The sequence below is a fragment of the Lampris incognitus genome, chromosome 2, assembly GCF_029633865.1.
Source record: "Lampris incognitus isolate fLamInc1 chromosome 2, fLamInc1.hap2, whole genome shotgun sequence".
Taxonomy (NCBI): domain Eukaryota; kingdom Metazoa; phylum Chordata; class Actinopteri; order Lampriformes; family Lampridae; genus Lampris; species Lampris incognitus.
Genome location: NC_079212.1, coordinates 143,933,622 through 143,949,531, shown reverse-complemented (window position 1 = coordinate 143,949,531; position 15,910 = coordinate 143,933,622). Strand labels below are relative to the sequence as shown.

At 46.7% G+C, this 15,910-nt stretch overlaps 1 protein-coding gene across 1 annotated transcript in view; it reads left to right on the top strand.

Moving 5' to 3' along the window:
- LOC130107697 (protein TASOR-like) overlaps positions 1–15,910 on the top strand; it is a 76,860-nt gene that overhangs the window by 33,455 nt on the left and 27,495 nt on the right. The window contains exons 6-14 of the mRNA XM_056274413.1: positions 3,285–3,419; positions 4,109–4,239; positions 4,396–4,427; positions 4,622–4,727; positions 5,830–5,933; positions 7,796–7,899; positions 9,074–9,146; positions 10,378–10,452; positions 13,056–13,243. Coding sequence (XP_056130388.1) covers positions 3,285–3,419; positions 4,109–4,239; positions 4,396–4,427; positions 4,622–4,727; positions 5,830–5,933; positions 7,796–7,899; positions 9,074–9,146; positions 10,378–10,452; positions 13,056–13,243 — 948 coding nt within the window. The remainder of the gene's footprint in view (positions 1–3,284; positions 3,420–4,108; positions 4,240–4,395; positions 4,428–4,621; positions 4,728–5,829; positions 5,934–7,795; positions 7,900–9,073; positions 9,147–10,377; positions 10,453–13,055; positions 13,244–15,910) is intronic.

Here is a 15,910-nt window from a genome sequence, read left to right as displayed (position 1 = left end):
GATGTACTGGAGTTTGTTTAGGACTTTGGATGATGAGCTGTAAAGAATGCTGTTGCAGTAGCCAGTTCTGGGTGTGATGAAGGCGTGGATCAAAGTTTCGGCAGTAAAGAAGAAGAGTGATGGGCAGAGACGAGCTATGATTTTTAGATGGAAAAAGGTAGTTCTGGTAATTTGATTGACATGGTGTTCAAAGGAGAGCTTGCAGTCGAAAATGATTCCGAGGTTGCTGGTGTGTGGGGAGGGAGACAAAGTGGAGTTGCCGATGGTGAGACAGAAGTTGTGTGTGGTTTTGGTAAGGGATTTGGGATCAGTGATGATCATGTGGCTTGCATGATGATTGGGTTGCATCTGTGATTTAATTTCAGTGAGACAGTTTGTCAGACTGGAATAAGTTTGTAGTGGTGATGGATTTAGTTGAGCTGTAGAGCGGGACATCATAAGCGTAGGAGTGAAATTGGAGACCATGATGTTACCAAGGGGGAGCGTGTAAAGGATGAACAGGACAGGGCCAAGCACTGAACCCTGAGGGGTGCCTTGGGACAGTTGTTGATGGTGATGAACTATTGTCTGTTTGTGAGATATGACTTTATAGATAGAGAGTTCAGTACACAAAAGTGTTTTTTTTTCTTTGTTCTTATTGTGTTTAAAGCGGTTGTTATTTTTTTGTAAGTTGGCAATTGATTCCCCCTTTTCTGCTTTTGCCATCCTTCCTGTTGATTACCAAGGGCTCCAATTGGACACTAGTGTGTCAGAACCGGAAACTGAGTGCGCGCACCTGGGCAGAGAAACCAGTGTTTTTCCTGCCATTATAAGACTTTTGTGCAGTGCCCAAGTCAGTTGAATGGGAAATGAATGGGGTTAAAAGTGTTAATATGCAGCGCTCAAGCTAAAAAATCTAGATAATAAAAACATTTTGCCTGTCAGTCTTTGGATGCACAGCCTCCTGGGCGCACCCTCGTGCATGCACAAGCATGCGTACATGTGAATCAAATTGGGCGGCGACAGACATTAGCATTGATCAAGCGAGCTAGAGAGTGAATGAAGAGAGGGAGCAGCAATATCGAGAACAGAGAGGGAGCGGCGATATCGAGAACAAACGTTTTTCAAAGGTTTTTAATCACTGCAACCACAAGGAGTTCTTCATCATACAGTCATAACTGTGCACAACATTTTTTAGGCTGACAGGTCTTCTTTTTTTTTCTTCTTCTTACTACTTTATTGATCCCTGTGGGGCAATTCTTCCTCTGCCTTTAAGCCATCCTAGCTGTGTAGCTAGGAGCAGTGGGCAGCCGCCGTGCAGTGCCCGGTGACCAACTCCAGTTTGTCTTGCCATGCCTCGGTCAGGGGCACAGACAGGAGTATTAACCGTAACATGCATGTCTTTTTGATGGTGGGGGAAACCGGAGCACCTGGGGGAAACCCACCGCAGACACGGGGAGAACATGCAAACTCCACACAGAGAACGACCCGGGATGACCCCCAAGGTTGGAGAACCGCGGGGTTTGAACCCAGGACCTTCTTGCTGTGAGGCGACAGCACTAACCACTGCGCCACCATGCTGCCAGGTCCAGTAGTTTAGCCGTGGACACACACACACACACACACACACACACACACACACACACACACACACACACACACACACACACCTGCGATGGACTGGGGGAGGGGGCACTCGTTATGTTGTTGTCAGTTCTGGCCGGTGTGAATAAAAGAGCACTCCTGGGGTCATGCAGTGTATGGGGCACGGAAGTTGCGATTAAAAAGAGAAGTGTGCTTCTCGACTCATTCTTCCACACCGGCTCTCCGCAACATTTTCCGTTTTGGTTGGCAGCCCCCCTACTTGAAACATCTTCCCGCACACCTGAACTTGATAAGTATTTCATTCAATGAATCTGTGAAATTAGACTAAAACAGTATGTAACTACTGACATTTATGCTGCTACTGCCGTATATTTCACTTAGGTTGTCCACACACTATTTTCTGTGGACGTGTAAGGTAGACAACGTGGCCGCTGATAAACGTCAGATAGTGTTTCACAGTAATGTTTATGTAGTGAGAATGATATTTTAGTCAACATTGTCTTGGAAGCCTAAATTCATTACTTTGACTCTGAAACTGCAATTCTGGGGTAGTTCAAGTCTTGATTGCCCGAGGAGGTCTGTAGACTCGAGTTCACCACAAGGTATACTGCCGTTATAACATGATACTTCCATTGTAAAACTCGTTTTTCCTTTTTGATGGATATCCAGAGTAGTTTCAGTAAACTTTTAACTGCTGCCCTCGTCTTGGATTCTTGAAAATCCCTCACTAGAGTAAGGTAGACCACTTACAGGTCTCACCGATTTTTAATGATCCCAAATGTGAAACCACACTATTGAATCTAAGTACCAGTGTGCTGTCGAAATAGTAATCCTCTGTATTGTCCCTAAGAAGTGAACAGAGCTGTGTTGATCGCGCCCTATCCACCCATTTTTTGTTTTCTTGTTTTAATTCCCCCCTTTTTTCTCCCCAGTTGTATCTGGCCAATTACCCTACTCTTCCGAGCAGTCCTGGTCTCTGCTCCACCCCTCAGCCGATCCGGGGAGGGCTGCAGACTACCACATGCCTCATCCGATACATGTGGAGTCGCCAGCCGCTTCTTTTCACCTGACATTGAGGGGTTTCGCCAGGGGGATGTAGCACGTGGGAGGATCACGCTGTTCCTCCCAGTTCCCCCTCCCCCCTGAACAGGCGCCCCGACCGACCAGAGGAGGTGCTAGTGCAGTGACCAGGACACATACCCACATCCGACTTCCCACCCGCAGACATGGCCAACTATGTCTGTAGGGATGCCCGACTAAGCCGGAGGTAACACAGGAATTCGAACCGGCGATCCCTGTGTTGGAATAGACAGCTACGCTACCCGGACACCCCGCCCCCTACCCACTCTTGATGGTGAAGGGAGATAGTAGGGCTACGTCAATAGGAGCAATAGCCTTCAGTTCATTTAGCTGGTCACTGAAATATACATGGGGGGGTTTATCTGCAAGCAGGTCTTAAGTAGATTCTTGTTGGAAGCACAACAATATCCAGTAGCAGTATTAGTAGTAGTGGTAGTGTTAGTAGTAGTGGTAGTATTAGTAGTAGTGGTAGTGTTAGTAGTAGTGGTAATGGTGGTAGTAGTGGTAGTGTTAGTAATAGTGGTAGTGTTGGTAGTAGTGGTAGTGTTAGTAGTAGTGGTAGTGTTGGTAATAGTGGTAGTATTAACTGTAACTCTTGTTCTCTGTTGTTTTGTGTCCAGGGGAAAGTAAAGGGCATTTATGAGAACATGACAAAGAATCTTCTAGATCCAACACCGTGCTTTGACAGTCACCTCTCCAAAAACATCAGCAAGGTCACCTCAACCACCTCCTACAAAGCCTTTGAGCTCACACAGGTATTAAAACACACACCAAATACATAACAAATGCACACCGAACACACACAGCATACACATACAAAACTATATTAAACACACACAACACACACAGACACTTTTTTTTTTTTTTTTTTTGGATTTTCCCCCCAATTGTACTCAGCCAATTACCCCATTCTTCTGAGCTGTCCTGGTCGCTGCTCCACCCCCTCTGCCGATCCAGGGAGGGCTGCAGACTACCACATGCCTCCTCAGATACATGCGGAGTCGCCAGCCGCTTCTTTTCACCTGACAGTGAGGAGTTTCACCAGAGGGGTGTAGCGAATGGGAGGATCACGCTATTCCCCCCAGTTCCCCCTCTCCCCCTGAACAGGCGCCCCAACCGGCCAGAGGAGGCGCTAGTGCAGCGACCACGACACATACCCAAATCCGGCTTCCCGCCCGCAGACACGGCCAATTGTGTCTGTAGGGACACCCGACCAAGCCGGAGGTAACAAGGGGATTTGAACCAGCGATCCCCGTGTTGGTAGGCAACGGAATAGACCGCCATGCTACCCGGACGCCCACACAGACACATTTAAATGCACACATTGGCCTTGTATCTTGGGGTTTATAGTGTTTTTGTTTTGATGGGATTCTGTGTTGATCGTTGTGTGATGAAGTTTGGTTTGAGCATGACCATCGTCTGATTCCCTCCTCCATCCTGTCAGCAATACTTCTATGAGTATTTGTTTGACCAGCTGCGGACACGGCCTCGCCAGGTGTGTCCCTACGCCATCGTCTCCTTCCTATTTAAAGGAAAGGATGTTCAGCTTCCCAGCAAAACCCTCCCCCCTCTCAGGTATGGACACACACACAAGCTCGAAGGTCAACCCTTTATTTCACCACTTAGGTCCTCCGAATAAGGGCTGTTGACTGTATATCCAACCAGTACTTTGGTTTGAGAATCTTCCATGCCAGGATTAACCATTTCACGCTCTGTTCTTTTGACTGACAGATTGAACAGCCAATCAGCAGAGGGAAGCAAACGTAAGCTCTGCTTTTTTGTTGATCTACCTGTGCTTCTTGCAATACTCCAACATACTATAAAGGAACTGTGAAAAGCTTCGTGTGCTGTAACAGAATTGTCTTCTGTCTTTTTTCCTGTCTTTCTCCCTGGCATTTGTCTTTACATGTTTCTTTTTGCATGTGTGTGTGTGTGTGTGTCTGTCTGTCTGTCTCAGAGCGTAATCAGTTCACGGTGTGGAGTGGAGATCTTGTGAAAGGAGACAGACTTCTGTTCCAGGCCTCTCTGCACTCCTTCTCTCCTCCCATCCTGCCTTGTAGACTGTGAGTTCTTACATATTCTGTCGTTGAAAACCAGCTCGTCTTATTATTCGGGGGGGGGGGGTTATTTTCTCTTCAAGTTTCCATTCCAGTGTGTTGTCTACACACCAACTCAACAGGTTTCAAAATGAATATAACCTGTTCTATTAAAATGTGTATAGGGACGTAGCAGAGTCAATAACCTTTGACCTTGTGTTAGGCTTAATAAAGACGCGGGCGTCCGGGTGGTGTGGCAGTCTATTCCATTGCCTACCAACACAAGAATCGGCGGTTCGAATCCCCTGTTACCTCCAGCTTGGTCGGGCATCCCTACAGACACAATTGGCCGTGTCTGCGGGTGGGAAGCCGGATGTCGGTGTGTCCTGGTCGCCACACTAGCACCTCCTCTGGTCGATCGGGGCGCCTGTTCGGGGGGGGGGGAACTGGGGTGGAATAGCGTGATCCTCCCATGCGCTACGTCCCCCTGGTGAAACTCCTCACTGTCAGGTGAAAAGAAGCGGCTGGCGACTCCACATGTATCAGAGGAGACATGGTCATCTGCAGCCCTCCCCAGATTGGCGGGGCGGGGGGGGGGCAGTGACCGGGACAGCTCGGGAGAGTGGGGTAATTGGCCGGATACAATTGGGGCCAAAAAAAAGGGGGGGGAATATCAATAAAAAAGAAAAAAGTCATTCTTCCCAGTGACTCGTTTTCTCAGCCCAGAGTTTTGCAGAGGTATTGGTGAAAATGATGCAGTCTCCAGCTGCGTCTCTAAACCACAGTTTCCATTTAGCGTTTTTGTATTGAAATGTTGTTTGTGTGAGCTTCTCTGTAGCTGAATGCTTGCAGTGCACACCACCTGGTCACAACTGTCACCAGTTCGATTCCAGCCGGCGACCTGTGTTGCACGTCATACCGCTCTCTTTGTTCCACATTTCCGTTTTGCCTTACCTGTCACTATCTAATAAAAATGGGCAAAAAAAATGATCTCAAAATAATTAATAAATAAATAAATGTTGCTTGTGTCATGTGATGCCCAGCTGCTGGTGGCCTCTCAAAGCTTAGATGGTTCGACAGTCCTTGTCAGCTGTTTTCACCATATTATTTGACCGTCTGTCTCTTCCAGACCAGAGCAGCTTGACATTGGTTGTCAGATGAATCTGGATGAGGTGACCAGGCACATTCCCTCCACCCTGTTCTCCTGGAGTCTTTACGAAGACCGCCATGAAGGTGAGATCACAGAAACGCTCATGTAGTTCTGAGGCCACATGAATATTAATTTCATCTTCTTCCTGGGTACTGTGGCTCTGACCTTTGACCTCTTCGCCGTTGTTGGTTTATTGAATTGAATTTATTGTCATTTCTTAGATGTACTTGCATACACAAAGAAATAAAATTTCGTTTCCCACAGCAGTGTAACACAAAAAACACATCCAAAATTTCCCAAAAACGACAGTACCAAAAACATTGAAAAAAAGAGCAGAAAAAAAAAAAAAAAAAAAAGTTAACAACACAGTCCACCCTGCAATGCAGTCCAAAAAAATTCCTCTGTCCAGAGAATGCGCTCCAGCCAGGATGACTGTCGGAAGTACTGGTCTGCATGGGCTAGCAGTTAGCTTAGCCCGCCCCGCCTCCGCGCCCTGCCAGACCGCCCTCGGCGTTTCCTACCCGAGCACAGCTCCAGACAGGGCCGTGGTTCCTGGGCCCATTGGACGAAGCAGACCAAGCTCTCCCAGCCGATCCAACTCCAGCTCTCCCAGCCAGACACCCGCGACGCATGTACCCTGCACGCCACATGACGACGCAGACGCAGACAAAAATACTGCACAGTCGACGCTAGGTGAGGCCACCGCCAGACTGCCTCGGTGTTCTCTCTCGGGTACAGCTCCGGAAAGGGCTGTAAGCTCAGCCGATCCAATGCCAGCTCTCCCAGCCATCAAATGAAAAAAAATCGACGAACAAAATAAAAAAAACTTCACATGAAGACACAAACTTAGACGCCGACAAAGACACTGCATGGTCGGCACTGGGTGAAGCCGCCGCAAACGTGAGTTCGCGCCGCCATCTTATAATTGTTGCGGCAAAAAAGTGTTTCAGCTGAAAAGACAGACCCTATCACTTCCACACACACTGCATGAGAGCAGCCAAATCCGACCACAGGCAGAGCCCTGGTTACTCTTTCATCAGTGGTTCACCCCTCCCTTGGGTAAAGGAGTGTTTGTTCACACACAGTGTCAAGGCTGCATGCTAATCCTTCAACAGCTACAGAAACATTCTGTAGCCTATGCTTCTAAAAAAGGAAAGCAGATGGATTGTACGTATACAGGGAGCCTCTGATTTACGTAAGATATCTTAAGAGGACATGAGATACACATGAGAAGAGTAAATACTGAGAAATGGTTATAACAATAATTTGTATAAAGCAAGAAGGTCTTTGGTTCAAACCCCAGGCTGTCCCAGGTCCTTTCTGTGTGGAGTTTGCATGTTCTCCCTGCGTCTGCGCGGGTTTCCTCCGGGTGCTCCGGTTTCTTCCCACAGTCCAAAGACATGTAGGTCAGGTGAATCGGCCATCCAAAGACATGTAGGTCAGGTGAATCGGCCATCCAAAGACATGTAGGTCAGGTGAATTGTCCCTAGGTGTGAATGTGTCCAGGGTGTCTCCCCACCTGCCGCCCAATGACTGCTGGGATAGGCTGCAGCATCCCCGTGACCCTGAGAGCAGGATAAGCGGTTTGGATAATGGATGGATGGATAAAGCAAGAAGGTCCTGGGTTCAAACCCCAGGCCATCCCATGTCCTTTCTGTGTGAAGTTTGCATGTTTTCCCTGTGTCTGCGTGGGTTTCCTCCGGGTGCTCCGGTTTCCTCCCACCATCAAAAACACATGTATGTTAGGGTTGATACTCCTGTCTGTGCCCTTGAGCAAGGCAATGGAAAGAAGAACTGGAGTTGATCCCCAGGTGCTGCAGCTGCCCACTACCACATTCATTGTAAGAATACATTGTCGAATAAAGTGGCTTTAATTTTCATTGATTGATTGGTTGTATAATGTGTGTGTGTGCGCGCGTGTGTGTATGTGTGTGTGTGTGTGTAGTTGTGAGAAATGGCAGGTACTGCAGCCTTCTGGAGGTGATTGACAGGAGCCGGATTGGGACCAGTGTGACCAGGTTACTTCAGGAGCTGGAGACCAGGAGAGTGGTGAGTACTGTTTATTGCCCTCTGATCAGTTTTTATATCTCATCCTTGTGTTTTAACCAGCGCTGATTTATTCAGCTATTTCTTTTATTTTTATTCAACCTTTATTCAATCAGGAAGGTCTTATTGAAACAAGGAGTCTGGTTTTCAAGAGTCCTGACCAACAAGACAGCAGCTGCATACAGACATTTAGGGTGCACAAAATAAACAAATAAATAAACAAATCAGTGTAGCTAAGACAGTATTAAATGCTAAGATGTGCATGTGTAAGAGCTAGCGGAGTCCTTCATCAGTAAGTAAGAGTTTCTTAAAGTCCCCCAGTGGAAACACAATAGGCAGTTTCAGGTACTTTTACAGTGAGTTTCAAGCAGAAGGTGCAGAGTAAGAAAATGCCTTTTTGCCAAGCTCAGTACAGACTATGCAGTTACCGAAGTTACAAGCTCAGTACGTAATAAGCAGTAACTGGAACCAAAGTGCCTTGCGTCTATAAAATGTATCTATAATCCAGCCTTAGAATACTCTAGTATTCTTCCTGTTTAGCATATTCCCTTCATTAGTACCCTGCACAAGAGATTTTATCCCTTAAAAATATTCCCTCACTTCTGGTTGTAGCTTAAGATGAGTTTGGATGGAGTTTTAAGTCTTTTTATTTTTATTTATTTTTTTATTTTGCTCCCCAATTGTACTTGGCCAATTACCCCACTCTTCCGAGCCTTCCGGTCGCTGCGCCACCCCCTCTGCCGATCCGGGGAGGGCTGCAGACTACCACATGCCTCCTCCGATACATGTGGAGTCACCAGCTGCTTCTTTTCACCTGACAGTGAGGAGTTTCACCAGGGGGACAGCGCGTGGGAGGATCACGCTATTCCCCCCAGTTCCCCCGAACAGGCGCCCCAACCGACCAGAGGAGGCGCTATTGCAGCGACCAGGACACATACCCACATCCAGTTTCCAACTTGCAGACACGGCCAATTGTGTCTGTAGGGACGCCCGACCAAGCCGGAGGTAACACGGGGATTTGAACCGCCGATCCCCGTGTTGGTAGGCAACGGAATAGACTACTATACTACACAGACGCCCCCGTCGTCTTCCATTTTGTCAAGTCTTCTCTTAAATGGCAGTGATGGGATTGTTGTGTATTGACCGGCCATTTTGCTGTGTCCTCTGGTCTGTTCAGGTTCTGGTGACCTCACTGGCTGACCGAGGCTTCCTTTTCCTGCTGTCCAGCACCCAGATGACCACGGCCAACGGTACCACATAACACACATATCCACACAAAAACACTGAGGCCACACAACTTTTTATTAATCCTGTACCACAGTACTTGAGACATTTAGTTTTATTTGGCGTGTGCTGTAGTTTAAAGCAGTTAAGACGCTGACTGTTTTCTACTGGTGTCTAAAATACCAGAAGTTACGAACGCCCGACTTACGAATGCACGTATTTACAAACCGACTTCCCTAAAGCCTTTTATTTTAAACACACAATGGTTCATACTAACGAATGGACGGACTACTTTCCGCGACTCTCAAAACACTGCGCGTTCTAGGCAGTTCATCGGCCTGAGGGAGAACAACGCCACGCCCTCGGTGCCGTTTTAGTCGGATCGCGTAAACATCATTGCGTGCAGTGTAAATCCGATGCAAGTGATGGTGATGCAACGAAGAAAAGGAAAACGATCATGACTGAAATGAAAGTGGAAATAATAAAGCGTTCAGAGAGAGGTGGAACGCTCATCGTTTATTCACTCACCCAGTGAGGTGGGGAGGCGAGCCCCAAGCGGGCTGTCGTTTCTGGCGTCCCACTCTGGGGACGGTGGCAGGTGCATTTTTATATTTATGAAGTTTTAGGTAAAATATACACTATATATTAAAACAAACATTTGGCTAATTGACGCTAGATGTGAACTGTACGTAACTGTTCCGACTTACTACGTACAACTTTGACATAAGAATGAACTGACAAACGGAACTCGTTTGTAATCCGGGGACTTCCTGTAGCTTGGTTCTTAAAATTGTTCAAGTTATAATAGCGGTTCATAATCCTGATGATGATATATAGTCAAGGCTCAGCATTTTTGGTTTTTGAACTGATTTTTCACCCGGATTTTATGTTTCCACAGATCCAAAAGTTGTTCCTGTTCGTGTGAGGTTATGCAACAGTGTCCTCTTGTGGCGAAATTCGGCATGCTGGATGGCTTTGAAAATAAAAACCGAAAACGCTGAGCCTTGTATATAGTAAAATAACAGGAACATTCTGGTAGCCATAATCACTCAGCTGTAGGTCAGACGTACGGCAGAGGAAAGACCTGACAAATAAAATAACATTCAGTATAAATCAAAGTAAGAGAAGATGTGCATTAAAAGATATTGGATATTTTATTTGTAAAGACGTGAGAGCAGATAAAGATGTCTCCATCATTGTTGTCATACTATAATACTGGATTGTTATGATAGGGATTTTTTCTGGTATTATTAACAGATAGAGGGGAGGGCTGGAAGAGATGTCTCCAGGCTCTGTTCGTCTTCCCTGAGACCAAAGACATGACCAAATCCAGTGAGTATTACACCGGTCCAGATGCGCACACACACCAGGGAAGATGCTCATTTTCATTCTCTTACGATGGAGTCTCTCCAGTGGTAGCTAACCAAAAATCTTCCGTCATGTAAAGAATTTTAAAAGCGTGGATGGATAATTCCAAATGTCACCCATCACACTGAGGCAGTCAGCGTAAGGAATCGGCTTTGTTGGCTTTTTGAGAGAATTCTGACTTTTATTCCTGAAAATTACAGTGTAGATAACATTGGGGCGAAGCGAAGCAAATTATTGCACTATGGAATTTATGTAAATGAGAAGCAAATATCTCCAGGCAGCGGCCAGTCAAATCATTTCTGTGACATAATATCTGTTTCTGTGTGAATATATTACATTTTCTTTATCTTTCCATAATTATCTCCGTCGAGCGGTAGCCTAGATGGGAAATTGCATTTGGTTGCGTGGGTGTGGGTTTGTGTGCATTTCTGTATGGGGCTCATCTCACATAATAATGGCCCTGTCAACCTAAAGCTTTTGTGCACAGTTAGGACTGTATGATGAAGACCCTCTCATGGTTGCAATGATTCAGAACCTTCGAAAAAGTTTGTTTTCGCTGTTGCTGCTCCCTTTCCTCATTCACTCTAGCTCGCTTGACCAACGCTGCTCCCTGTCGCTGCCCAGTCTGAGTCAACAGTGCGCATGCGCGACTCACATCTACGGTTGACTCGGATTGGGCAGAGACGGTGTCGGAACCAAAACATTATATATTATATGAGTCTTGAAATTAAAAGAGGAGTCAATCACATTTTGTAAGTCAACAAATCATTCACTGCTGATCTCAGCCCAGGAGAACTGTAGGAACACAGGATGAACCAATTTGCCTTAATCACCATGCCACCACACAGAAGTGCCATAGTCTCCAATGTTAAAACTCTGCTATAGGGCATCCGGGAAGCCTAGCAGTCTGTTCTGTTGCTTACCAACATGGGGATCGCCAGTTCAAATCCCCGAGTTACCTCCAGCTTGGTCGGGCGTCCCTACAGACACATTTGGCCGTATCCGCGGATAGGAAGCCCGATGTGGGTATGTGTCCTGGTCGCCGCACTAGCGCCTCCTCTGGTTGGTCGGGCCACCTGTTTGGGGGTGGGGGACTGGGGGGAATAGCATGATCCTCCCACATGCTATGTTCCCCTGGTGAAACTCCTCACTGTCAGGTGAAAAGAAGCAGCTGGTGACTCCACATGTATCGGAGGAGATGTGGTAGTCTGCAGCCTCCCTGGGTCGGCAGAGGGGGTGGAGCAGCGACCACGACGGCTTGGAAGAGTGGGGTAGTTGGCTGGATACAATGGAGGGGGGGGGAACCCTCTGCTATAAAAATACAATGTCAAGAGTTGGATTAATCACACTCACAGCTGGAAATCATCTCAGTGGCTACAATAAAAAATTTCCCATGGCTGAGCTATGTTTGCTATGGCTGAGCTTTGTTTTCTTACCATTGTGTTATGAATGAAAGTCAGTCAGCAGAGCAGCCATTTGCCTTCATTCATTTACATCATGAAAACTGTGACGGTTAACACATTTGAAGTCTTTTAATAAGGGCTTTGAAATTATGATAGTCTGATCTGTCATTTCATATGGGATGTGGTAACATTCATGCGAGGGTCCACCTAGGAGGCTGCTCATGCAGACTTGACAGGCAAAAAATGTTAGGTAGATTTTTTATAGAACCGCGTACTGCAAATTAGCAGCAAGCATGCGACTAACTAGCATGTTCAGGTGAAGACCGTCTCTCCGATACAGAGAGGAGCACTCCCAGAACAACTGTTATTGTGATGAGTTTACATTTCCCATTAACATCTATTTTCATTATTAATACCTTGTAATAATTACATAATCACATACTCAAAAATAGACGTGTGGATTAAAAATAAATGGATCTTAGCTTACCTTACGTTAAGGTGGCACAGTGGTTAGCACGGTCGCCTCACAGCAAGAAGGCCCTGGGTTCGAGCCCTAGGGTAGTCCAACCTCGGGGGTCGTCTCGGGTCATCCTCTGTGTGGAGTTTGCATGTTCTCCCCATGTCTACGTGGGTTTCCTCCGGCTGCTCCGGTTTCCTCCCACAGTCCAAAGACATGTAGGTCAGGTGAATCGACCGTACTAAATTGTCCCTGAGTGTGTGTGTGTGTGGGAGGGAGGGAGGGATGGCCGGCCTGTCCAGAGTGGCTCCCTGCCTGCTGCCCAATGACTGCTGGGATAGGCTCCAGCATCCTGAAACCAGGATAAGTGGTTTCGATAATGGATGGAAGGATTTGACCTTGGAAATATTATCATTTTTATCTCATCTTTAGCTAATATTTTTACACAAGTATTTCTATTTTATATTTCGCCATCAAGTGCATCCACAAGTAAGTATTGCACTGCACTGACTGAAACTGTGGCACATGACAGAAAAACCTGAAATAAAAGCCATCTAGAAAACGGCTCAGAGAAGGATTCCAGCTGGGTTTAGCTCCCACACAGGTACATATACTGCCATAGACACTTACAGTATACACACACATGCATGTACACAAACAAACTTAATTAAACCTACCATATGTCTTTTTTTTTTCTGCCCTCATAGTGTCCAGATGCATCCCCTCTACCCATGATGCACCTGGTTCTGGCAGCCTGGGGATGCCGTGGCTGAACTGTTTTCTCCCTGCGCTGCATCACGCCCTGGTCAAAGCCTCGGCCAATCCCCCCACTGAGTTGTCTGCCAGGGTGGAACACCAGGCCCAGGAGTACCTCAGCGGACAGAGAGACAGCAAGGTGTGTCTGGAACCTATTGTGTTCCTCTGTTGTTGTTTTTTTCTGTTGCATTTTCCACCTTTATTTTGATAGCGATAATAGAGAGAGACAGGAAAGGCAAAGGAGAGTGAGGGGATGACATGCAGCAAAGGGCCCAGGCCGGATTTGAACCCAGACCACTGCGGTAAGGACTCAGCCTTATGTGGTACGCGCTCTACCAGGTGAGCCACTGGGTCGCCCACAACCTATTGTGTTTCTGAGAACTTCCAAACCTGCTCACACTTTGTTGGATTTATTTCATCATAAGAATGGCGTATGGCGGCACGGTGGCCCAGTGGTTAGCACTGTTGCCTCACAGCAAGAAGTCAAGTCAATTTTATTTGTCTAGCCCAATGTCACAAGTTACAAATTTGCCTCAAGGGGCTTTACAGCGACACAACATCCTGTCCTTAGACCCTTGCATCGGATAAGGAACAACTCCCTAAAAGAAAACCTTTAATAGGGAGGAAAAATAGGAAGAAATCTCAGGGAGAGCAACAGAGGAGGGGTCTCTCTCCCAAGACGGACAACGTGCAGTGGCTATCATGTTTACACAATTTACACAATACAACACTGAAAGAAGATAAACAGAATTATAATGGAATTATAAAATATATGAAGAATATTATGCGCAGGATGCCAAGCAGTGTCCAGACGCCACTGGAACAGCCCAGGACCCAAGCCACGCAACCAGCATCACCATGTAGACAAAAAAAGGAAGAAAACACACTAGTCACATGTCTGACTAAGCAAAGGATATAACATTGAAACAGGATAACAAAATTATATGGATTTATAAGATATATAAAAAGAAAATGTGATGAGGGAGATGCCAAGCAGTGTCCAGGTGGTGACCCCATCACCATGGAGACCTGGGAGGAGGACAGACTGCACATGCACACAAGGGAGACTCCCATCACACTATTCACAAACACAGAAAAGAAAGGAGAAGACATCGTTCAGAGACAGAGAAAAGACAAAGGGAGAAGAGAACAGTTGGCAGTAGTCAATAATCTACTCTATAATCTCATCAGCAGAACACCCCACCCCTCCATCCATTATCTGAACCACTTATCCTGCTCTCAGGATCGCGGGGATGCTGGAGCCTATCCCAGCAGTCATTGGGCAGCAGGCGGGGAGACACCCTGGACAGGCCCTTCAGGATCGACACACACACACACACATTCATACGTAGGGACAATCTAGTACGGCTGATTCACCTGACCTACATGTCTTTGGACTGTGGGAGGAAAATGGAGCCCCCGGAGGAAACCCACGCAGACACGGAGAACATGCAAACTCCACACAGAGGACAACCCGGGACAACCCCCAAGGTTGACCTATCTCAGGGCTGAAACCCAGGACCTTCTTGCTGTGAGGCGACCGCGCTAACCACTGCGCCATCGTGGTCAGCAGAACAGTGTTTGGTAAATTCATTGACAGAAAACGACCCGCCATGCAGTACAGGTTGTGAAGCACTCAACTGAAAGGCAACTAATTGTAGGCTAAGGCAAAAAGATGAGTTTTAAGTTTGGATTTAAAGGATCTAACAGAGTTCAAACCCCAAGCCAAGGCAGCTTCCACAGTCTATCCCACAACCTCACTCTGGGAAATCTAACCACCTGTCAGTGCCCTTGCTCCCTCCTACAAGCGGAAAGTGAAGTGCATGCAGCCCACTGTGAGGACAGTACTGTGCTGAACTACAGAACATGAATCCAAACTTCAGGGATGTTTTGAATCAACAGACTGATCAATCTTCATGTCTGTGAATGTTCTCATTCATCCAGGTCATGGTTATCCAAAGGAGTTGAATCAAGTGCAACTGGACTTGGTATATATCCGTGAAGACATTTCGCCTCTCATCCAAGAGGCTTCCTCAGTTCATGCCTTTCTGACTAGACCAAGCTAGTCTGACTGGCTGGTGATGAGACTGGACTGGTGATGAGACTGGATGAGAGGCGAAACGTCTTCACGGATATATACTAAGTCCAGCTGCACTTGATTCAACTCCTTTGGATGATCAATCTTCAAGGATTCAGCCTCGAGTTTGAATGAGTTTGCTGAATTGGTCACCGGCTATGTTAGATTCTGTGTCGATAACTATCCCAGTTTCCCAGGAGCCACAGTCCCTGATATCATGGATAAACTACCTGGGCTGCTGCACTCACTCCCTTCCTCCACCAATCGAGTGATCGTTCATGTAGGGGCAAACGATGCAGCTCATCAGAGATCTGAGTTAACAAACAAGTTTCCACAGTTAATGTAGTGTTCACCGGTCACTGGTGCAAATTCAACAAAGTATATCCACAATATTATCAGTGCACTGCCTTAAATATGCATACCAACCTGGAGTTAAGGTTCACCTCACTTGAGAGACTCGTGACAGTCTGCTCTCACAAAATTCATCCAGTAATTTAGTCTGTTTGGGAGAATGTGCAAAAAAATGCAGACAATCCTACCAGATTCGCAAAAAACACAAAGTAGATCGGCAACAAGATCATCAGTAGCTGTGAATGCAGTAGCCATTGCGCTTAGTTTTCTCACAACCCGCCAAAGGGGCAAGCTCAAAGTTGATGATGACTCCGGTACAACACAGGGCCCTGGGGCGTTCTGTCACTACACATCAATATTTGATTGGCTGATGATACG